Raw genomic sequence first — 24,854 nt, forward strand, 5'->3', positions numbered from 1 at the left:
AACGACCCTGAAAAAGTCAGAATTCTGACAAAAGTCGCAAGTTTCATCCATAATTATATGAAGGATAACTTATATCCTTATACAATTTCTGTGGAGATCCTCCTCATATATCATGGACCATTTTTACTCAACTCTGTCAATTAAGCAAAAATAAGCCTTCTTGTCTACTCAATTCATATTTCTTCTTAAATGTAATTGTCACTGGGCTACTATCTTAGAAATATAATACTACAAGGAATCTTGACATTATTCCATTTCAGGATATTTCGTGGAAACCTTCAACACATAATCTCATTTAATAATTATTTCTCAAGACAAGTAATGTCATAATGCTATTAGGCAGTCTATCACCAAGACTTTTTTTTGTTATTCTCTCTTTAATCTGGATTTCATTACGCCAGGGGCACACAGAAAGAGGTCCCAAAATGCTCGTCTATCTGGTCGCCAGAACCATTGGCATAATCTTCAAATTTGATCACAGAATTGCGTAATTATCATCTCTTGTCTACAAGATATATTACTATTGATCAGGTGCTGCCAAACTGTTTCCAAGGTTATATATTCATCTTTTGGGAGACTTAACAACATATGCTTTAAGATATTATAGTAATTTATCTCTTTTACGATTGTGGCACTTTTTTTGTGGCTTGTACTAAGCACTGACACCATTGTCACAAAGCCTGAGCCAGGGAGGAGTTTCAGGGGATCTGAAAGAACCGTCCTTTTTGCCAAGAAAAGATCTGCTCTTGGTAAAATTTGATCTAGGTATACAATGATTTCATGGTAAAAGGTCCACTTTTTCAGATAAAGAGCTACCCAGCCCTTTGAAATTGCTGGCTACAGGGCTGCACCATAATTTGGCACCTCAAAGTTAGAAAAATACAACATTAAAAATATAGTATTAAGTTATTTGCAGTAATAAACAGACGAGTTTACTGTAGTCATATTATTAAATCATACACTACACATTGGCAACTGTTACAATTAAATTGTAAGATCTTCTCCCCTTTTTCTTCTTTTTCATTATTGAAAAAAGTTTCTCAGGCCAGCAATGAATGCCACCTATCAATATATCTGTCAATATAGAATTAAGTCAGGAAATTATGAATCCTTTATCTAAATCACATTCAAATTGTGGTCTATACACTGACCTTTCATACTACTCTTCAAATGGCCTGATAAAACATTTACAAACTATTGATTGTATACATGATTCCAGTTAATCTTTATTCAAACCACAGTGCTAAAAACAATGTTGTTGATCACACCATTCATATGATGGGTGGATAATTGACAGAGGCAATCAATTCATAGAAAAATTAAATTGTCTATTAAAAAAGCAGTAATTCAGCAACTCTCTCTCTTTCTCTCTCCCACCCTCACTCCCTGTCTTTCTCTCCCTCCCTCCCTCCCACCCTCCCTCTCTCTTTCTCTCTTTCTCTCTTCCTCCCTCCCTGTCTTTCTCTCCTTCCCTCCCTCCCTCCCTCCCTCTCTCTCTCTTCCTCCCTCCCTCCCTCCCTCTCTCTTTCTCTCTTCCTCCCTCCCTCCCTCCCTCCCTCCCTCCCACCCTCCCTCCCTCCCTCCCTATCTCTCTCCCTCCCTCCCTAACTCCCTGTCTCTCTCTCCCTCCCTCCCACCCTCACTCCCTGTCTCTCTCTCCCTCCCTCCCACCCTCACTCCCTGTCTCTCTCTCTCTCCCCTACTCATCTACTGATTGAGGAAACTACAGGTGAAGTGTCCTTAATGTTAGTTTCTATCTCTCTGCACTATGTATTCTAGCACTGTAGGACTGCCACTTATAGTACATTCTTATTACCGGCTCTCCCAAATATAATTTTTGAAAATACATAATGTTACAATTTCCCATATCTTCAATTTTCTCCTCCGTGCAAATAAAAGACAGGGAAAAATAAAGCACTCCCGTCTTTCATGTAGAAACATGATAATTTGCATGTAAACTGGGCACTGGGGGGATCTTATTGAAAATATGATTGATAGATGCAATTAATGCTAGTTTGCAAAACTCACTGCTGCACCCTAATCTACAGGTTCAAAATCTAAACAGCAGAATTGAAATCCAGATCAATATTTACCTTTACTTCAGCCCAGCCTTGCCGGGCCGCTGAACCTAGCTGTTTAAATGACAGAGCAAATTGTATCACTTTTATTTGCAATTACAAAATCACTTAATTTGAGTGCTGTCTGTTCATACTTTTCTCTTTGTCAGTCTTTCCATCGACTGGTCTGCTTGTCTGCCTGAGTGGTTCTGTAGGTGGCTCATTTCTGGGTCCAACATCAATTAAATATGTTTCATATCACAAGGTAAAGACACGTTCAACTACGCAGAAATTAGCATATCAGTATCCCTTGCCAAAATATCCATCACAATAGATAAAATTAAAAGTATTATCTAAACTTATTTATGAGAACAGTTGCTTTGTAAAAAACGGCTATTTATGAAACAGAACTCTCTGTGTTATAACAGGTTGTGTAACAGCTTACATTTTGACTACATTTGTCAGACTCTTTATGGAAATGAAAACCACAGAAAAGCTGACACATTCTGCAAAGCTCCTGAAAAACCCAGAAGTTTCTGCCTCTCTGGGATTAATCACTGCCAATCAATTCCTTTCATTTCACAAAAAATAATTTTCAAAGTTGGCAAATTACAGCAAGTGAACATGTCTCTCCTCAGCTTGGTTGATATTGTGACCTCCCTAATTACTGACTTCATTGTGAAGGTTACAACAGGGAAACTTAACTTAGTATACTACATTGTGTGTCACACAATATTTTTTCCAAATAAATACCACTCAAAATTTTGCATTGATAAAATCTGGTCGGCTCTTTGATGTTAGCTGTTCAAATGAATTATGAATGTGACGATATGCAACATAAAATCAGGACATTAGAAACAGGCAAGAATATGCAACAATTTCCAATTACCAAGTAATAGAAGCTCTATTTTTTTAAAAAAATTGTGGCATTATGAAGTGGAACACATTACTTTGTGAGTATGTAGTAATTTAATTTTTTCTCATTTATAAAAAAAAACTGCCTTTCATCTGCTATGATGAAATAAAAACCACTTCTGAAATGTCTGTAACTCTAACAACACTTCCACTTGGTCAAGAGGACTGGTCTTATTCTGCCATTTTTCAGTTTTTTATCACTATATCACAGCATTAATGAGTCTCAGTTTAGATATGCATGTGATAGTAGTTTAAGTGTTTCCTGGGAGGAGCCTACATGCCACAGACTAAGACTAAGTTCCCATCCCTAGATCGATTTAACAGTCCATTTCCAAGGGGTTTCTCGCTAAATTGCTTTCAGCTTAAGTGGCTTAGATGTCTGGGACACCTACTAAAGCTCCTAAATGATAGTTGATTACCCCCTATCAGCTTCAGTAGGGTGACAGACATCTAAGACGCTCAAGTTAATTGCAATTAAGTGAGAATCCCCTTGGAGATAGTTCGATCCAAAGTTAGTACGATGGGGTCTGGGAATGGTGTCTAAGCCAAGACTATAGTCACCACTAACATGGAATGGAAAGGAGGATGGAAGTTTGTGGATGGGGAACATGGAGCTCAACAAGAAAAAATTAAGATGATGCAAGAAACTGACAATGAAAAAAAAAATGCAAATAAAGACAAGACAAATAAAAGAATAGAAAACAGATGCACAAAACTTTACACCTACATCTATGAACAAATCTCTTTTCAGGCTAAAAATAACTGGTTACTTTTAGGCATGTTACATTATCCAAAATACTGATGGTTCATCTGTTTGTTTTTCACTTAAGCATGACCACTGTGGCATATCAGACTCCAATCTTTTAAAAACCTACAGAGACTAAATACTTCAAAAAGGTAAAAGCCCTGACATTACTGCCATTAGAATCTTGGCAATGGGGGAAAGAATCAAAGCCTTTTTTTGGCCCCAAACAAAACTAAAAAAAAATGGTACTGGCATGCCTTGCCAAGACATCTGTCAAAATGGTTTCTGCAGGACACATAGGGGCATGTCACGTTCAGCCTTATATATATATATATATATATATATATATATATATATATATATATATATATATATATATATATATATATATATATATATATATATATATATATATATAAGGCTGGACGAGTTCACTATAAGATATATGTAGACAACTTAGGGGCCTGTCTATTATGTAATAGAGTCATCTAGTATAGTAAACCAGGCCACGCCTGGTGCAGACTGGATGAGTATAAAAAAGCTCATTGTGCAAAATAAAAAACATATCAACACATCAAAAACAGACAATTTTAAGTCCTTTTTTCACATTGAGCACTACAATTAACTGGACCGGTCCACTTTGACAGGTACAGTCAGGTAATTACATTACTTGGGGGGGGGTTACTCTCTATCACAAGCTGCTTCATATGCTGCTCTTCAGTATATCAATTGGTATCAGTGCTGAGTGCAGGGGGGTCTGTAAGGATGACCATCAAGGTGGACCAGTCCAGTTAAGTATACCACTCCATGTAAAAGGGATAGGGACATGTCTCTCCTCATAAGGCCTCTCACACATACATGTATACTTTTACCTAAGAAGAGAAAGAATGTGGCAAATATGGCCAAAAAGTAAATGATGTCTAAATCAAAAGCTTTAAAAAAGGGAAGAAATTCATTTAAAAAAAACAGTATGGAATAATGATAGGCATAATATTAGCTAAAACTTATCATAAATATAAAGGTTTTCAAGCTGATTAACACTATACTAATTACATATTTGGTCCCTTTATCTCTCAATCTCTAGTTCTCATCAGTATACACTGGCTGACATAAAACCTATCACACCTTCATCTGTCATACCACTCTTAATCACTTGCAACTGCAGCAAACATTTTCCATTTCATGCACATTTACATACAGTAATTTTGCATGAACTTCAAAGACTCCATCACACAAACACTTCCAGTCTCGTTGTCTTTCAGCCAACAAGAAACTGATCATCCACAAATGAATTCTCTGAAGCTGACTGAAAAACATTATCTGAAGAGCCAGTATACCAGCCTAGCACAAATAGGCACTATCTCATCAAGAAACCTCTCACTGGCTATTAAGCCAATATATGTAAACAACAGGGACGCACTTCCGGAGTTCAAAAGAAGGCAACTGTTATAGTTTTAGGGGAGACTTAGGAGATTCCATCAAGATACGATCAGAGCACGCAGAGGAAAGCTGTGACATTTTGCTGAACAAAGTGGATAGCATCTAGTTCATCAACTCCTTCTTCCTGCGGCCAGTTGCCTCATCAATTCCCTCTCATCACCAAACGCCCCTGCTGAACTGAACATACTTCCTGTGTGCCCGCTTCATCACACTCCACAAACAATTCCGTAAACAAATGGCGACAATGGCCCAGTTAAAATCAGCACCATAACAGCAATTTTCCTGGCTTTCCCTCAGTTCTGCAAGCAAACTTTACGACCATAATTACCAGATAACATTGAGGCTTGTGTGCGTGGAGGCTAATGGAGAAGACCGTGATTTGACACTTGCTGCATGTTTCAGACTGATAAAAGTGATGAGCCAAGGTGGTGTTAATGGAAGGATGACTGTCTTTTTAACTCATTCACAATCACAGAAATCTATCACATTTAGCTCTGTGTGGATGGTCCCAATTTACCTCCTTTGTTTCATGTTTTACAGTTATCAGGAAATATATAATGGGGTATAGAAAAGAAGGATTTTCTTTCTGTACCAACTAAAAAATGTCTGAACCACCTATTCTGCAGAAAACTAGAGTTGGACCATGTGCCAGTCATGAGCCGTGTCAATACATGTACAAAGACTCCAACTGGAATTCTACGTAGTCTATCGCTCAAACAGCGCCCAGATTAGTAGCATAGGGTTTTTCATGGAAATTAATGCTATTGCATGCATTCGTGTTACATACAATTACTTTTTGATGAATTGGTTACTGAAACTCCAATAATCTTAAATCAAGGATAATTCCATTAAATTCACTAAGCTTAAACATTAGGCACCTAAATTGGGACAGTAAAGCTAAAGAAGATACAATGGCCATATGACCAAAAAAAAAAATGCTTTGTAGGAATACTCCTACATTTCAGAACTCTAATAATTGAAACAAAATGTATATATTTTTCAATGTACATAATGGCAAAAATGACTTCACAAGCCTTATGTCAGTGTGTTGGGACTACTGTTACTGAAACGAAACCAGCGTCATCCTGACCTCTATTCTCTTCCGTAAAAAATGTGAACTGAAAACTCATGAGTACAGCATCATTTCTGAGACACAGTTGCCAGACACGAGCAGCTGCCTCTTACTGTACAGGTTCACTGTGCTATGCCATGTCAACATGTCTTCTAGTGGGCCTAAATTATTGGTAGTATGTGTGCAGCAGTGTTAAATTTTTTTTAAAAAAAAGCATAATCATAAATTCTTATATGCAAAGTCTGTCTAAAAACGTAATTTATAATTCATTAATTCTTGGTACTAATTGAAACTTTCCGCATATTGAGGAGACACATCTCACAAAGAATCAATATGGTAATACGTCCTCTCTTCCATTCACGTTAATTCCTCCTGTTATTGACTTACATCAATTGACTATTCAAAAAACCATTTTTACAACATATAACAGACTGACTACAAGCATGCACCAAGTACTTCACAGCACACCATGATAATTAAACATAATTGTGATCATTTTCCTCACCATCCGTTGTATTATTATCAATCAAACATCCAGCCATCAAACATTATGGATCGCAATATTATTCACTCAAAGAACTAATGTACATCTTAATGTTCTGATGTAGATTATGACATAAATATTGCACAATAAAGAAAAACATTTTTCTCCATCCTTAAACTTCCAATGGAGCAGGGGTGAGTTAATGTTGGTTACAAACTATTTTCAAAATCTGCAAAAATAATCTTGCAAATAAGTGAATAAATAATATTATTGTATTTTTAAGAACTATATAAATTTAAATTCACAAATCTCACTAAACTGCGATAACTTCTATCTTTTTATTAAATTCAAGCTTTTGTTTATATAAAAATTGCTGTAACTAAGCATTTCAAGCACTTACCTATTTTGAAGCTGATATTGTAATTAAATTCTAATTACAATGAACAGATAGACAACAAAGCTGGCATATAAACAGACGTTTTTAAAAGATATCAAAATACATTTTCATCGCCCTGGAGTCTGGGAAAGATGGATGCTGATATGGATGAAAAAAAGACAAGTCTTTTAAATTTTTTCACTACATTTTACACCATCAGCTGAAAACCCTATTTTAAAAATAAAATGATTGACAGGGATTGACCTGTTAAAGTCAGTACATTAAAACATTTTTTTCTTTAAGTTAAAGCTTGCCTTCTAAATCAAATACAAGTTCTTCTTGATTTTTGTAGACAAAAGTTGCTTTTACCTTTCTTCTCTCAATGTCAGATGTGTGAGTGCTCTGGCAGGAATCAATGCCATTAAAAATCAAAGGTCCATGAACAGTTCAAGGAGAGAAACTACTACAGTCGAAGAGTAAGAAAATAATTAAGGTGTATCAAACCCATTAAGATTGAGACAAACATTAAAACAGTTTATTTGAAATGCACATGGACAGGTCAGAGACACTGCAGACCTTCTTCTGATAAATACCAGTATATCTGTAACCTGTCCTTGTGAAAAAAACTTTTTAGATATAGTTTATTTCTAGAAACCTATGATATGTCCTTGTTGGAAATAATGCCACAAGTGTGCAGTAGAGTGAAATGTGGTCAGTCTGTGTGACAAATGTCCGCCATTAAGAAAAATGCCGAAAATAATTCTAGGACCTCTTAAATCTGGGTTTTTATTCTCGATGTGTATTTCAGAAGAACGAACCATATTTTGGAATGGCAAAACTTTGTACAAGCAGACCTTTGAAATATCCAACGTCTGGAGACTAAACATTCAGAACAGTGAACACTTGTAATGTAGAAGTATTGTCCAGGTTGTTTTTCTTGATACCAACTAGATACCAACTGGATCCTAGAAACCTAAAACTTAGTAAAATGGATGCAATCTTGATACAAATATTAACTTTTGTAAAATGTGAAAGTTAGCAAGAAATTAATAAATGAATAAAAAGCAAGATGAATAAAAGAAAAAAATAAAAGACAGAGAACTAAAGAAATGGCAGCAGAGAGAGGTGAAAGAGCAGGGAAAGTACGACTGGAAGCATACAGACAGAAACTGTTTAAGTATTAAAAACAACAAAAAAGCAGGGAAAAAAGAATTGTCTATACGCAGAAGTATGCTTAAGAGAATGTTAACTGTTTGTACACCCAGGTATATTAAGTTGCAGCTGCGGTCCCCATTTGCTCCATTAGCAGCCTCTCTTACCCCTCATCAATCCTAGTGTAGACTTCACAAACTGTTCATCCCCTATAGCCGACAAATGAACCCATAATGATCAATAATTTCCAGTTCTATTCCAAGGTAAACAGGAAAACCAGAATATCACCATGCAGTTAATGTAAAGAGGGAGGGGGCAGATTATCTTGGGATCAGATTGAACTATAATTGTACAGGCAGCTGACAGTAGAGTTCTTATGGAACATTTTGGAATCTGTGAACAACAGACACCAAAGTGACTCATCCTAAAAGCAATAAAATAGTTTAAAAAATGTTGCCCTGTAATCAATAAACATTATTCAAATTTCAAAACGAGTGGACCTGGTGGACCTGCAATCATGTCCCTGAACATAAATTTTTCTTCCTAAAAAAAAGGTATCACCATTATAAAAACAAAACAACATTTTGTTGCTTTATATCAATAATACAAAAGGACAGAAAAGAAACTAATAATAAATCAAAATTAATAATACAACACATTTTTCACTGAAGAAGCACCTTAACATTTAATGAGTCCATTTCCAAGTTATCATTAAAATGGGACACCTCTATTTACCACCTGTTCATGGTAATGGTGGCCACCTGACGAATCAATACTACACCAAATATGCAGGTCTTAAAATAGCTGCACAGTCCTAATATTGTGAATGCAGTCAACGACATAGGCCACTGGTCCTACGTCAGTAGATTTTTATAAAATGTCTGAATTTAGAGATCCATAAAGGCCAGTAGATTTTTTCCATAGGTTTTCAAGGGAGCTTTGGATTTGATTAAAATTTTTATGATATAAAACTGTTATTTTAAATTAAAAAAAAATTTTTTAGCAAAATCAAGTTATTGTTATTACTAATATTAATAGTGCAATGGGGAAATATTCAGTTCTATTGTAGTTTTATTCAAATCAGTGAATCCTGAATCAGACCATTAGATTTTAGGAAAGTGGTGGTCCGAAATGCCAGTAAGCTGCAAAGTTTACTACACTGCAGACTATAAATAGATAGTGACATATCTTTAATATGTACAGAATTCAAATTGAAAATGCAGTTAAAAAAAAGCACCAGATTGACTGAACAGCATCTTTTTATAAACCACCATACTTAAGAACAATCTTTAGACAACATATTCAATGGGACAACGTAATGCACAAAATGCACGTTAGTCCTTTACTTCTCATAGCTTTCATGTTTGTAAATAATTACCTCTAACAAATCTCCAGCGGCAATTTTCCCAGTGTCATAGGAACACAATACACAATTAGCAAGTAATCAGATAGTTGAAATCAGTTAATTGAAGGGCAACAGACAACCAGGGAATTAACAAAGTGGATTGACAGGCAGCCATACTTCTTGAACTGATGCAGCACTCCAATAATGATATTAAACTTTGCATTGCTTCAAACTCACTTAAGTTTCACCCTATACCTAAACTAAAAAGTTGGATATCAAAAGTTGTTTTTAAAGTTAGATCAGAATAATGTTAAGTTTCTCCTTGCTTTGTACTTGCCTACTACCTTTCAAAATGTGTATAACTCTTCTTATCATTTCAGGTGTGTGTGTTTCCAATGATAAACTTAATCAACACAGCAACCAAACAATAACAAGTGCAGTTGTTTTACAAGAAGGGGACATTGTTGTGTCATTACCCAAAGTTATTAGTCTGTAGTTTTTTGCGATGTCCTTGTAGGGGTTGGGTGTCAAGCAACACCAGAAATTGGTTTGAAGACTTTTCAGTCATGTCTGTATACTCCCCAACAATTTGAAAGCTAATCAATAACCTCCCAGCTCAAAGCTTCAAAAAACGGGAACCAAACCAATTACGAGCATTTCCCTCAATTCCAAAATAGATACCTTGGCAAAGATTTGCCAAACTAAGTTTTCAAGCTTAATTTTGCCAAATCTCTTTAATCAAACCTATGCTTGACAGAGTTTCCACATTTGATAATTTTCATTTTTTATATTACACTAAAAACAACAAATGCATGTTAAATTATTCAGAATGGTGCCCGATTTGACCTCAAATATAATTGGTGAGGACCCCACAAAAGATATTCACAAGCCATATCTGGTAACGTTACCAAGTTGTTAGCCCCATACGTACTTCTGACGTGGGAACCAAATCTTATCTGAACGTGAGTTAAAATGCTTTACATAGAGGGATGAAGATGTCAGTTTATCCTTTTTCTTGCTTATTGGCTAACTTTGGTCTAAAATAAAAACATGTTTTTGTTGCATGAAATCAGGTGCCATGTTTGCATGTTTTTGCTTTAGTTGGTTTAATAGTTAACAGCCTAAGTTATGGGTGGATATTGTTAAAATTTTCAGGGTTGGTCATAATGGGTTCAATTTGACAGATTTGGGTCATCCATTAATAAATCAATGACAAGAATTGAACTGCCTTGGCGGAGGTCTGCACTCTCTGAGTGCTTTTATAGCCTTTAAAAATGAGGTAACCCACAAGATTTCACTTAGCACAGACTTCAATCAAACTAAATCAGATAATACAACTGCAGGCTAAAGCAACAGAATGTTACAAGTGTTCACATTTTTGAACATGACATTTTAAGAAAACATTCTTTTAAACCAGTCCTTTTGACACACACTATGCAACAAACTACCTTCCCGACCCACCCCAGAGGATGTTTAGTAAAAGCTTCTTTGCTCTCTTATCTTTCTGGAGTTCTCCACTTTATCAATTGTGGCATACCCCAACTGAGGACAGTGTTTATACAATTTCCTATTAGCAACTCCTTTGAGCCAGCACATTACAGATGCCCACAGTGCTATCATCTCTCCAAACTAACAAAAATGATCAGCAGTTAACCTCCCTGGGACGCGAGCTTCAAAAATGAGAACAAAAATCAATTTTCACCTAAAAACTAGCCTTGAGCATTCAGTGCGCTTTGTGAAAATGGTAACTTTTTAATGTTGCTTTAATTCAATATGCTTCATCCAGGAATCACAGAAAGAGGGCTGAAGAGATAACTTTATTAGTTACTAAACTCAGCCTTCAAGCCATTACCTATATAAAGAGGCATCAATAACCGTGATGCTCATAACAGTGGACCTTTGTCAAGTGCTCAGAAAAAAAGCATTTCGCTTTGAAATTCATCGTATTTGAAATCCAACTTTGATATTTTATGTGACATTTGGGGAAGGTCCAATCAAAAGAGTATGGCCTTTTTAGGTATGTGCATTCAAGTGTTACATGCGTTTCTCCGTCATATATCTCAATGTTGTTAGTCATTTCCCTAAGCAAAATGAAAAGTTTGCAGCAAATTTGCTGCTCAATGAAAGTTTGCGGTAAGGAATTTGCAAGAAAAATTTGTATTGCTGCTAATTTGCAGCAAATTTGCAAGAACATAAAATGTCTTCTTGCAAATTTGCAACAAATTAGAGAGAAGGGTTAGTGGCAGGCCTGATATTCTGCTAAGGGGTTAATAAATAAACATATCTAAATAGCAATAACCGAAATACATGCCTCTGAACAAATATATATATATCAGTATCAATGCTGTATTCCATTTTGGCAGTGTCAGTCACCTATTTGCCATCCACTGTCACAGTATGAAGCAACTTCGCACCATTTGTTCCGTCTCCTATTTTCAAATCAGCATTATTGAACTCACTGGAGCCGAAACCAAGTGCTATGCCTCATTTTCTTATTCATGGTTCACAAATGGGAAGATAAGATAGCCAGGCATTCGCTTCCTTAATGAGAATTTGGTGGTCGCAATCACAAGTATTGGAAAGAAAATTATGCCATAATCTGAATTGAAAATGATGTGCAAACAGTGTTTACAAGCCGATGATATCCAGTGGGTGGCTTTGTGACACCAGTGTAGGCAGAAAGACGGAAACAAAACATGGGTTATGTAACTGATCTGACGTCAAGGGAAGCCCAAAGGTTCTTCTTTACATGGCCAATAACCTTAAGTTGACACGTCAGTCTACTTGCATTTCTGCACATTTTAATGTTCTAGGACATAAGAATTTTGTGTTTGTTTGCAGGCCTTGAAATAAAAACTTTTGAGTTAGCCTGCAGACTTATTCTTTTTAATGTTACGTATATCATAAGCATAGATAAAAAAATTTAACTAACTTTTTAACCCCCCCCCCAAAAAAAATACAAATACATGTAGTTGTAACCTTCTCTGGCCCTACACTGTATCTACCTTGACCTGAATTGATTAGATTTTGGTGGTGATCGATTAATTGATTAATTCACTTATAATAACTGGGCTGCCTTGGCACTATCTGAATGCTTTTCTTGGCATGAATAATATAATTAAAACCAGGATATCAGAATTGTGCTGCAGATTGCATTAGTTGAGATACACACGGTATCAGAAAAGGATGGCAGACAGAGACAAAATCCTCAGCAAATCTGAGATGAAAAAGAAAAACTGCCAGTTATGGAGATTTGATGAATTAATTTTTGCACTGAGATATTCCTACTGTTTACCAAGAATAGAAATCTAAGAGGAGAAATTTATCAGTTATACTTACATAAATATTATCCATTCTGGAAGAATAAAACTATTCAGTTCAACCTTTATTCTTAATTTTATTTCTTTATTTTTTATTTATTTTCATTATTGTTATTATTTTGCCTTATCAATGAGACAAATTCCTTTTTTGTGCAACATTCTTTAATGATTTCATCTTTTTCATTAGATTAAACATCCTTTTCTGTAAGATTTGATCTAATTTTGGTTGTCGGACGAGGATTAACAGATGGCGAGTTTTGCTAATCAGTTGAAACCTTCAAATTAAAAAGAATTGTCATTTGCATCACACTTCTTTGGTTGATCAGAGCTTTAGAACAAATCAATGATTCACCATACGCAAAATTCTGTGTAACACTGGCTTAAAATCTGTGACGATCTTAATAAACTGTCTGGTAGTTAGAGGAAAGCCCTGCCTAAATCAATTGCTTTAACATTGCTTCACTACGCTGGTTCTTAAGGGATGTGACAAAGTAAGGTTAATGGCATTTCAATGTCAATATAACATGCAGTAATCAAACAGCGGTAAAGGCAAGTTACAGAACTAAACCTCCTGCCATGAACAACTATCAGTTTATATTTCTCTTAGATTCCAAAACCATCAGCAATGATCAGAGAAAATCTTGTTGAAAGATATTTGGTCCCTTTTCTGTTTTAAAAATATGTCAAGCTTGATCTTTTTGAAAACTTAGGTTGACTTTTTGAAAGGTTCAAGTGAAAAGAGAGTGGCAACTATTTTTCTTTAAGTCATAAAGAGTAAGATTTTTAATGACGTTTTACTAAGAGAAATAACAATGAGTGAAGGAATTCCTAAAAGAGCATTTTGCAGTTTAAATACACATTACAAAGATTTTGTTAAAATTGGCTTATTACTGTATAACAACTGATCTGAAACCCATTTCATTGCCGTGTATGCTAAAAATCTATACTAATTACTAAAAGTGAAACCAGCAACTAGCAAAATGAAAGACAAAAATGGTCAAAAGAGGTGAGTAACTGGAAACCGTGTCTGTTGAGAATTTCTTGATAGGTATTAACTAGACCTCAGAGACTGGTGACAGCCATGAACCGTATCCACAGTACACCCACTGGGATTATATTTCATCTTCCTAATGAGCTATGGAGAAAACTTTGCATCCCTAGAGACACAAACAGCAAAGACAAAAGAGAACCTGCACTTTAAAATAAATAATTGAAAGAGATGAGACACTTGAGTTAAAATGTTGCTAACACAAACCTGTTTCAATACAAACAATCAATTTTGGCTAATAAGATTTTTTTAAAAATTAAAGTTTGATTATTATTGAGAAAGCATAATTATTGTGATTGAAGTCAGTGAGCTGTAACCACCGCCCCATAGGATAGTGAAACAATTGGACTGCAACGCAGATTTAAGACAGATGTACTAAGTGCTGATTTTCTGCAAAACTGAGGAAAATTTCACATCAGGACAAATCAGCTATTTATTTAAGCCAAGATGACAGCAAATATCATTTGAAAAAAAATCCCCTTCAGTGCAGGAAAAGTAAGAAGAGGAAATAAGGGAGAGAAAGGGTCATTTTGGTTGGCACAGTTTTATATGTTCAAATTACAAAGTTTTGTTCTTATTTGATAAAGTTCAAATAGCAAGTATATCAATCCAAATCCCATTAAATAAGCATTTACTTATGCTCAATAAATAAAAACTGAATAAAATCTCAATAAATTTGAACAAAACTGATTAAGTACACTTATCAAATAATGCCCATTATTCTGGAAATTTTGATTGGAAAATTCTTACAGGTAATTTAAGTTCACTTTGAAGAAAATATCTTCTTTAGCACTAATTTAAAAATTATCAGCCTTGAAAAAAATTAAACACTGGAATTATTGAGGAGCCTGGAATAACCCCAGATATTTCCACGCATTATGTTCTTCCTATCTAATCTTTGGTCATCTTGTTATGACCTTGGTAAAAGTGCATATATCCTTCTGCTGAAACACTTCAACGAGATTGACACTTTGTTATCAAATAAGAACGTAAGCCTTTTTCCATGTACAATTCACTGCAATAGTGCGAAGTCAACAACCCAAGAAATGTATTCTTCCACTTATCTACATATTAAAGCTTGCAAACATCCCCTGTGGAAAAATAAAGATATATGCACATTCTTAAATGAACAAAAAAAAACATCAGTAATAGTAAAGCACTAAAACATTATCATCCTGTTTCAAAAAACAAAATAAAGAAGAAAATAAGAACAAATGGAAGAACACTGAAGTGGGTAAATTAAAATATCTAAATATTTTCAACCACATTTCATATTATCTAGATTAGAAAAATCATTTTCTTTCAATATATGCAATAAAAATAGACAATCTCTATCATGCCCACTGTGCTCTCTCTCTCTCTCTCTGGAACAAAATTACTTGCCTTTAAATTGAAAAGATAAATAAATCCTTTGAAACAGCTTACCCTTACCAAATTACATAAAAATGGACCGTTACACACAAAGCTTTCATAAGTAACATCCATTAAAAACAACTTGGGTCAACTTGGGTGCAATTAGGGATTCTAGCCGAGAGGCAAAACAAAACCTTAGGTGAGACATCAAAAGGTCATTTTTCTTTTTGAGTTGATTATCCTTTTGCATGCTTAGATGTAATAATCAACTGTTATTCTAAGTTATAGGTTTATCAAATATACATGGTGATAACCTTTCTAATTTTTCACCCTAAGTTTGTCACTATGGAATCTAAATGGAATTTAATGTGCTTCTGGGAAATAAATATAAACAAAAGGCAGTGAATTTTAAAACTAGTTACAAGCCATTGTCTGTCTAGAACACGTTTTGCTGGTGATCATCCAGCAACACTTTAGATCTTCAAATCCTTATTGCTTCCCAAACATTTCAAAATCAGATTATAGAGGGCTCTGGGAAATATCACAGTGCTTTTTACAAGGTTAAAACCCACGACTGTTCCCAGTAACAACTTTGTACTTTTCCTTCCAGCAAAGCCCTACCAAGTAAGTTGCAAAATGCAGTTAATGATTTGTGAAAAGTTCAGTGCATTTTCCATGCACTTTAAAATTCATTAGAATTAATGGTTGGCACACAGTGGGCTAACAGTCTCAGCAGATTGTTGTAAATTGATGAGTGTTGGGGAAAATGAACTGAAAAGAAAGGAGAGAAATCGAGGGAGCATTGACCTACCTCTGTCCAGCCTTGGCGGGGGTCTATATCTGTATCCTGATTGGCTCCAGTACACTGGGATGGACCCTCGCACCTGGACAAATGACACCACATGGGGAAGGTACTCGATTATCTGAAAACAGAAAATAATATAATGGAAATTATTTTTCAAAAATATATATGTAATTATAAATTATTGAATGATATACTCTTTTATCCATAAAGTTGGTATTCTGGCTTGCCTAAGCTATTGGAGCTAAGGCGTCTGTCTCTTTCTTCACAGGGGTCTTTCTGTGCATCAGAGATGGTTTCATAATTATTTGAATCATTTTAAGTTCTACATGGCACATTATTTGAATATAAAGTTTTCTAAATTGTGGAAAAAAGTAATAATGGCCGCATTCACAACAGTGACAAACTAGTCCTTGGATCAAATATGGCTGACCCACTTGAATGCTCGCTGCATAATCCCTGCGGGGAGTCTATTCAGTGTCTACTAGGGGAGCTTTTAAGGGGGTTGCCATATTTGGTCCATTAGTTAGTCGGCTGTTGTGAATGTGGCCAATATGTGTTTTTACAACGATTTATATGTATGGGGTAACAATAAAGAACATGATGTAATACCACTGAAAGTTTCAAGATTTAATATCTATTTACCTTACCACATTACATACATTTAACTACCAGATATCCTACACATATTATAAGTCAAGAGGAATTCTACCAGTGTAGGGTCACACAATACAAATGTACCTGCTCCGTCTCCACATAATTTGCCACAGCCCCACTCTCGTCCACACCTCGCCTCTTGAAACGCGTACCTAAAGAGACAAAATAATATAAAATGTGGAAAAAAACATTCCATGCATTATTACCAAAGTTTTTACTTTTACAAAGCTAGTGTTCTCTCTATAATATATCAGTAAAATCTATTTTCTACTTTCACTGAATTTACATTCAAAATATGACAATATTTAATCTTTGCTTAAATTTATAACCACTTGTCAACCACTTTCATACAAAACTTGTTTTCAGTTTCTATTTTCTAGATAATTTACTTATTCATTTTAATTTTTCATTTTAATGCGAGGCAGAAATCCATATTTTCTCTAATTTTTTCAAGTAATTCCTCCTTGATCTTTTCAAACAAGTGCCCTTGCATATTGCACTTGGAACTTGAAATCTCCCCCATATGTTACAAAAGGTTATATTTTGTTATCACTGTTCTCCTTCACTACACTCAGGACACTAACTAGGTTAAGACCAAGGTTGATGGAAATGGTCATTTCCTTGAAAGGGCAACATTTCTTGCTTGTTTACATAAAGACATAGTTTGATTTTCATTTAGACATAACTCCAGCAGCAAAAGAAATACAGATAAATGTTAAGAGGAGCATCACATCTTCTTGAGGTAGAAAGGCAGATATATTTAGAGGGTTGTCACAAAAAGATCAGAGGAATGGGATAATCAATAAGATAAAGTGGCTCTCATTTGGAGATGAGTTCAAATGAGGGATAAGTACCAGGTATTAGAAAAATGTTGCAGAAGACAGCTTTGAGCTAAGAAAAGCAATGTTTTAACTGCATTCTAAGTAATTTAAAACCTGAAAAAAATTTCCTTAGCCAAATTTTCACAGTAAAAGTGGAAATAAGGAGCATTATTATCAAAATGTTTGACAATAATTCATTTATAATTTGAAATTCCCAATATTTTAGTCAGTGTGAGTTTAATTTCTACTATCATTAATGTATGCCATACAAACATTTTCACCAAAGTAGTTAAACAGAAACTCTGAACAGCTCACAGGGAGTCAAAAGTAGAGAGTTCATTTTCTTGGTCTGATCACTGATGACCACAAGTGCTGTGAGCTAATGGATGGCCCGAATCAATCCATACCTCATTAGTTCACAGTGATTATCCTCTAATCATTCACGCCAAACGGAGTCACCAACAGAGCATACAGTGTTAGAAAACTATGCAAGCACAGTGGCTGCACCACCTCAGTGGTTGGAGTGGGCACTGGGGACCAGGGATCAATCAAAACCAAACATACCAAAATGTGGCCTTGTTTTCGCCCTAATAGCTTCTAAAATTGAGCACAGGTTATAACAAAATGGAACACAACATGAAATCAAATATACTCCTGATGGTCCCTCTTGCTTTGTAATTGTATTTGGTAAACAATTGTCTACAACAAACAAGATTTGCAGAGTGGCACCTGGGGTAACACCTTATGGATGAGACTGGTAAGAGAGGATATGACGTAGTTTACTTTTTTCCCTGTGGTACTGTGATACAATAATGATTCTCTGAGTGTTAATAAACACCTGCTTATGCTCTACTTAATTTAATTCATCTTATCTAGATACTGTGAAACAAGTTCCAGTGCAGAAGTAGTGATCATCTTTCAGAATGCACTTTTATTAATTTTGGTTAGGAATTGAATCAAAAACATTAACAGCATAAAAAAATTTGAATAGGATTCCTCAAGTCATCCTAAGGTCTTTTTTTTTTCTGACTTTCCTTTTTTTGAAATTTATCTAAAATGTTAGTATAAGTTAATGGCATTTACTCATCTCTTACACTCTATATTTTAACATCATGATTATCGATCTTGTTATAATATAAATAGAACTTTACATAACAATGCCTGATGGTAGTATCATGCAAATACCAAATTTATTTAAAAAATGGATTCTGGACCTGTTGACCTTAACCACTGAAAAATTTTCTGATTATTATCAATGTTCTAAGATTATCTTAATCCTATAAATCCAACCATAATAAATACAAATGTACAATTTGTCACACTCTCCTATCTCATCAACCACATTTGACTTGCAGCACATTTCACATCTTTGAGCACACCTGACACACTCACATAAAAACACCAAAATCAACAGAGGTGTTAAAGTCATGCAACACACACACACACACACACACACACACACACACACACACACACAGTTTATAAACCTGTTTCTTATAGCATTAGTAGTCAGTATTCAGTAGAGCAGGCACCTCACTAAGCCATCCGTTGAGAATAAGCCATCTGACTGGGAGATTATTTAAGGTAAAGCAACAAATGTGTTTCTAAACATATCTGTGATCTACTGTGTCTGTCTTACCTGCCCTGTGCCTGCTCCTTCGCGAGATGATTGTCATGGTGTACTGGGGCGCATCCCTCATCATATCCTTATGGCTGGTGTAAAAGGTGCTCATCTCGTTTTCATTCACCATCTGGCACTGAGAGATCTGGATGTAGCCTTGGGTGACTGGAACTATCCAGTGATCAGAAAGGGGCTCCTACAGGGAAATATATATACATATTTTTTTTTTAATTGACAAGAGGGTTGCTCCATGGTCAATTAATCCATAACTTGTCATCTGAGCACTTGTATCTGAGGCATAAAACATCAGATTAACTGAAATAAATTTCTTTTGCCTCTTAAAAAAGTTTCTTTGGCCTATATTTTCTTCATTTACTTCAACTTTCACTATCAAAATTTAATTTCAAGTAACTTATCAACTAAGGAAAATGTTCTCAAGACCAGATAAACCAAATCCAAATCCTACCAGAGAATTGACCAGTTCCTCCAGCATAGCCCTGTTCCAGAAGAACCTCTGGTCTGCCCTCTTCCACAGTGGGTCGGCAGTGTTGTAGGTAGAACCGTGCTGCCTCTTGAGGGAACTGGTCAGATCTGTGCTGCTGCTGTAGTAGAAGGAGTCCGTCTCATTGAACATCTTTAAGATCTCCTGAATAAATGGCAAGTTAAGATTAAAGACTGGCATATGTGTGTAATTGCAAGACTCAGGTAAACAATCAAACGACAAGGAAATCTTTAGAGAGAGAGAGAGAGAGAGAGAGAGAGAGAGAGAGAGAGAGAGAGAGAGAGAGAGAGAGAGAGAGAGAGAGAGAGAGAGAGAGAGAGAGAGAGAGAGAGAGAGAGAGAGAGAGAGAGAGAGAGAGAGAGAGAGAGAAATCTTGAGAGAGAGAGAGAGAGAGAGAGAGAGAGAGAGAGAGAGAGAGAGAGAGAGAGAGAGAGAGAGAGAGAGAGAGAGAGAGAGAGAGAGAGAGAGAGAGAGAGAGAGAGAGAGAGAGAGAATATTGGAAGAGTTATCAATATCACCAGACAATCTACTTTCAAGTTGTTTTCTATATAAAAGCAAATTATTGTGTTGTCATGCATAAAATTTCATTAGACCTAATATTACTTACTCCTAATTTTACAAACAAGGTAACAAAGTGGGCTTTTAACACTCAAGCAGACAGGTGTCCAAGAAAACAACACAACATAATCTCTGGGTTTAGTATGTACTACTGAAATCAATGGAGTTGATCAACATTACTTTATGACTACATACCTCAGTGACCTTCCTCTCAAACCTTTCTCTGTCCTTCACTTCTTTCTGAAACCACAAGGAAATAAGTAATAATATTTCAATCAACCCTTTCTGGTATCTTAATATATCTAGATGCCATTGCTAGACTTCTGTTTCAGTTTTGCTCACCACAAAATTAAACTTTCTGTTTTATCTTTTGAAGAAAAAAAATTAGGAAGAGCTTCAAAACATTTAACTACTTTCACATAATATAGAGCTTCAAAACATTTAACTACTTTCACATAATATAATGTATTTTTTTTTTCATTTAAGATGCTTGAGATTAAATTTTCCTTTTTATTCAACCTTTGTGTAGGATGCTCAAGTATTAAAAAGTCCACATAAGTGTACCTTTTTATTCCTTGAGGCGTGGCCTGCGACAGACTTGAGATGGTTCCATGTTTTGGTCAGTGTTTTCTGTTGCTGATCAAGTGTGCTGGCAATGCGGCTGGTCTTCTTTATCCCAAAGTGGTGTTTCTTACACAACTAAATTATAAATGTGAATGAGTTGATGATATAACAGGTCTCGTGAAATTTGAATTTTCTTTGAGTATTCTCCCACTAGTAAATTATCTATACACTGAGCTTATCGATACGTTCATATTTTCATACATATATAAACTATGTATGCCTATATACAAAATGAAATCCCCCAAACAAAAAACAAGTTAAAAATATATACGATGTAGTAACTTTCAAGATTTAACAGGAAAAGCCAGGCCTCTCTGGTCATGAATAATCATGAAGCCAAAGCAAAAAGGAATTTTTTTACTATGTAATATCCAGCGTAAATACAAGGCAACACAGTGAACACCCCATCTGCCCTGTTGGTACCTATCCAAGTTGTAAGAGTGGATGGAAACCGTCTTCTGGGTCTTCAGAAGACGGTCAAAATTTTTAAGTTAATATTGATGGCCATCTAATTTTTTCCATCAGAAGAATCAACAAAGATGTCATTTAGAAGAGTTTCAGAAAATATCTCTGGATCCCCCCTTAGACTAAGAGTGAAGTTCAACCTACCTGTAGGTCCAACTCCCCTGGTTCCTCAGGTGTGAGTGGCACAATGCACACCTTGGTGATCCTGTAGACATCATGAACTCGGTACAGCTGTCCCACCAGGTGGCGCTCCTGGATCAGCATCAACCTCCAGTCTGAATCTGCAAAACAGAATTCAAGGAGAAAACACTTACAAGGATGCTAAATTAATTAACTAATTAATCAATCAATAATCTAATGGTAGCCACCAACATCTTATCGATTATATATAATAATTATATATAACAATTATTCTTGTTCTTATTGCTTGCAATCGGACCAGGTGGACTTTCATAGTTGACTACCCTCTGTGATAACCTGCTATAAGAGATTTTTACAACAATAACTTTAAAAAAACAAAAAACAATCCAATAAATACCTTCAAATGCCCAAATGGATTAATTAACCAAAGGAAAGTATGGAAATATTGTCATTTACCCCAATTGTTTTTTTTATTGTACTTCCTGAGTGCAAAAGTATGCCTAAAAAAGACTTCTACATATATGCCAACCTTTTTTAACATAAGAAAATTACTCTTCATACATCTATCTGTATCTATTACAGTAAGGTGTGAAAATGGTGAGAATGAAGCATATATGGATTGCTTGTATGGACACAAACACTTTCACACATGTGGCAATGCTGTTGCATCAATCAATTACCTATTGATTTGGAAGATACCCTTAACACGACACCCTTCAATAACAAACAACTAAGTATAAATAATCTCCAAATTATCTCCTTAATAATAACAGTAACTCATATGATCTATATGTTCTAACAAAATTATCTTATAGTGCAGGACCCCTTATCTCTTATCTCCTACATAATAATTTGAGAGCCATTTTGCTTATAGATCTGTAATAATGCCATTAAGCAATCTCATACATATCTTAATGATTGGTATTTGACAGTATTGCTATATCAAAAACCTTATTCAGTTGATAATCATGAAGTTGTGATATTCAGCCTGCTAGACTGTCTGAGATGACAGGATAAATAATTCATACTTTGTGACTTGTTGGCTTAATTTCATGCAATTTGAGAAATGCAACACCCGACAACCGCCTATATGCCTGAATAAATAACTCAAAAGAAATCAGTCCCTATAAAGTAATCTAGATAGATTTTAAAAAAAGCATTTGGATGGAAAAAATGATATATATTTATATAACACAATTATTGCATAGCTTTTATGGCTATACACTGTTAGGGTAGAAAGGATTTTTATTAAGTCACAAGAGATATTTGTTCTTTAAGAATAGGTATTATGGCTTTATACCCTTCACCTGTTCCCAACTTCTAAGGATAAGTAGCAGTTACCAATACCTAGTTTCAGGCCTCAGATACTCAAGAGATTACTTCAGTTAAACAAAATCAATATGTTTCCATTAAACAAAACCATGGTCTACAGATGATTTTACACTGCAATAACTCATTTTAAGAAAGTGCTTTGTGGTATTACAAAAAGCATTTTAAGTGTTTTTCTATATTGTCAATTGCTTCTTTCGGATAGAGCTATTCTATTTGTTATTTATGATTTTACAGAATTATTCCTTTCAGTTCACAGATATCAAATAAAAGTATACAACATTTTTGTTTGCAATAAGCCATTTAAATACTATTACAATGACAACATGGCTTTATTCTCAAGTCAATATTCTTTATAAATTGATCTGAAGTGTATTTTATTCCTGAAGGAAAAAGATCAATAAAACAATTCAGCTTCATCATGAAGATAAGTACGTGTAATAGAACAAGAATAAGCAGATCCCATAATGTGATCATCTTGTAGGGCTACCAATAAAACAAGGGCAGAAAATGTTCATATCTAGAGATATACCCACATAAAAAGTACAAATCCTATTTTATTTTAGAAGATGCAAAGGTCTTTTGTTACAGACATATGTACTTAAAAAGATTGCATTTTTGTTTGTTTTGAGAGGAGCTGCCCTAAATATTGGCATACAAAATATCTAGCTGGGGTAGAATCTGCTGTTTCTCAAGGATGCTTTTCACCTTCAATATTAAGAAAAAGGCTGTAAAATTGCACATATACTAGATAACACTTGGACTAGTGATGTATTTTGACATGCCAATAAGGATCTGAGAGGTTTCAGGATATATATTTATTCATTAGCACTTCAATTATAAAAATATAAATTTGAAATATATCGTGTAAATAATAAAAAAGTGGAAGGCAGACTTTGCAAGGGATTCCTTTCCTATATTTCCCACTGTCAAGTAGCATACTCATGGCAAAAGGTGATGAAGTCACACTAAAAAAAAGTGTCCTAAGAGAGGCAAATACCAGTCAATCCCCCATTATTTTAAATATCATCACTTTCATTGGACCGCTTTAAAAAAAGCCACTTGCTTAGAAGTAGGACAAGTTATGAGAACAGCAACTGGTAACATCAGAAAAGATGTAAGTAAAAGGAAGCAGAGGAAGACAAAAAGGGAAAATGCTAGACCACTGTGCTTGGTGAATATGGAACATACTAGAATGACAGAAATAATGAGAGCTGCTAAATACAGAGAGATGTAGAAGGGATTGATTGTCATTGCTATAAAGCAGGGACCATGATGATGAGGATATTATTTCCACTGTACCTGGCAATATTCTGAACTTTCCAATGACCCCATGAACCAGTCCTAAGCATACTGGGTTCCATGCATTGACTATGTCTGAACCTGGAGTAAAGAGATGGTGTTGTTTAATAGTGGTGAAAAATTAACATATATGTTGTAAATACATCTTTAAAATATTTCAGTAAATTCTTCTACACCATTGTGATTTATAATGACCCTTGAAACTATATAACAATTTTTCTCATTTATATATTATTATTATGGCTTTAAGCTTTCACCCCCACCCCCTTCACCCAACACCTGCGATCTCTTTATATTTCGATTATCAATGACCCAAAATTGAAAAAATCCATTTTTATTTCTTTTGCCTTTTCAATGAGAAACTAAACATTTGTAAAACAAGAATGTCCACTCCCGCTATATTAATAATGACCGTGTCAGAGACGGACCAGTAGAATGAATGATTGTTTGTGTTAGAGGGTGGACCAAAACGGTAGCCGGTTAAATGCATTTGGCGTAGTACTTTTACCTGTTTTTGCGACCAGAGATCCATCGAAGCGGCTGCACCAGAGGCTGTTGTCTCCTTCTTGAATTATGTAGTGATCTCTAGCCTCGAAAAGCTCCATGTTGTGGTTTTATCAATGAAAAGTGAAAGCCTCTTCCGCCATGTCTAACACAGCAATGTTTACTAGGTTACCGTACCTTGGAACGAATAAAAAATTAATTTAGAAAATAATCAATAAATG

At 35.1% G+C, this 24,854-nt stretch overlaps 1 protein-coding gene across 1 annotated transcript in view; it reads right to left on the bottom strand.

The window, feature by feature from the left end:
* Positions 1 to 24,812, bottom strand: part of LOC106166443 (phosphatidylinositide 4-phosphatase SAC2) — a 79,306-nt gene extending 54,494 nt beyond the window's left edge. Inside the window, exons 1-9 of the mRNA XM_013545003.2 lie at positions 24,638 to 24,812; positions 24,130 to 24,210; positions 21,502 to 21,638; positions 20,833 to 20,967; positions 20,464 to 20,508; positions 19,675 to 19,854; positions 19,227 to 19,404; positions 16,851 to 16,918; positions 16,119 to 16,230 (exon numbers count right to left, since the gene is read on the bottom strand). Of these exons, the coding sequence (XP_013400457.2) occupies positions 16,119 to 16,230; positions 16,851 to 16,918; positions 19,227 to 19,404; positions 19,675 to 19,854; positions 20,464 to 20,508; positions 20,833 to 20,967; positions 21,502 to 21,638; positions 24,130 to 24,210; positions 24,638 to 24,734 (1,033 nt within the window). The 5' untranslated portion in view covers positions 24,735 to 24,812. The remainder of the gene's footprint in view (positions 1 to 16,118; positions 16,231 to 16,850; positions 16,919 to 19,226; positions 19,405 to 19,674; positions 19,855 to 20,463; positions 20,509 to 20,832; positions 20,968 to 21,501; positions 21,639 to 24,129; positions 24,211 to 24,637) is intronic.
* Between the last annotated feature and the right edge of the window lie 42 nt (positions 24,813 to 24,854).

Source organism: Lingula anatina, chromosome 1 (genome assembly GCF_051362555.1).
Source record: "Lingula anatina isolate TDL-2025a chromosome 1, LinAna3.0, whole genome shotgun sequence".
Lineage (NCBI taxonomy): Eukaryota > Metazoa > Brachiopoda > Lingulata > Lingulida > Lingulidae > Lingula > Lingula anatina.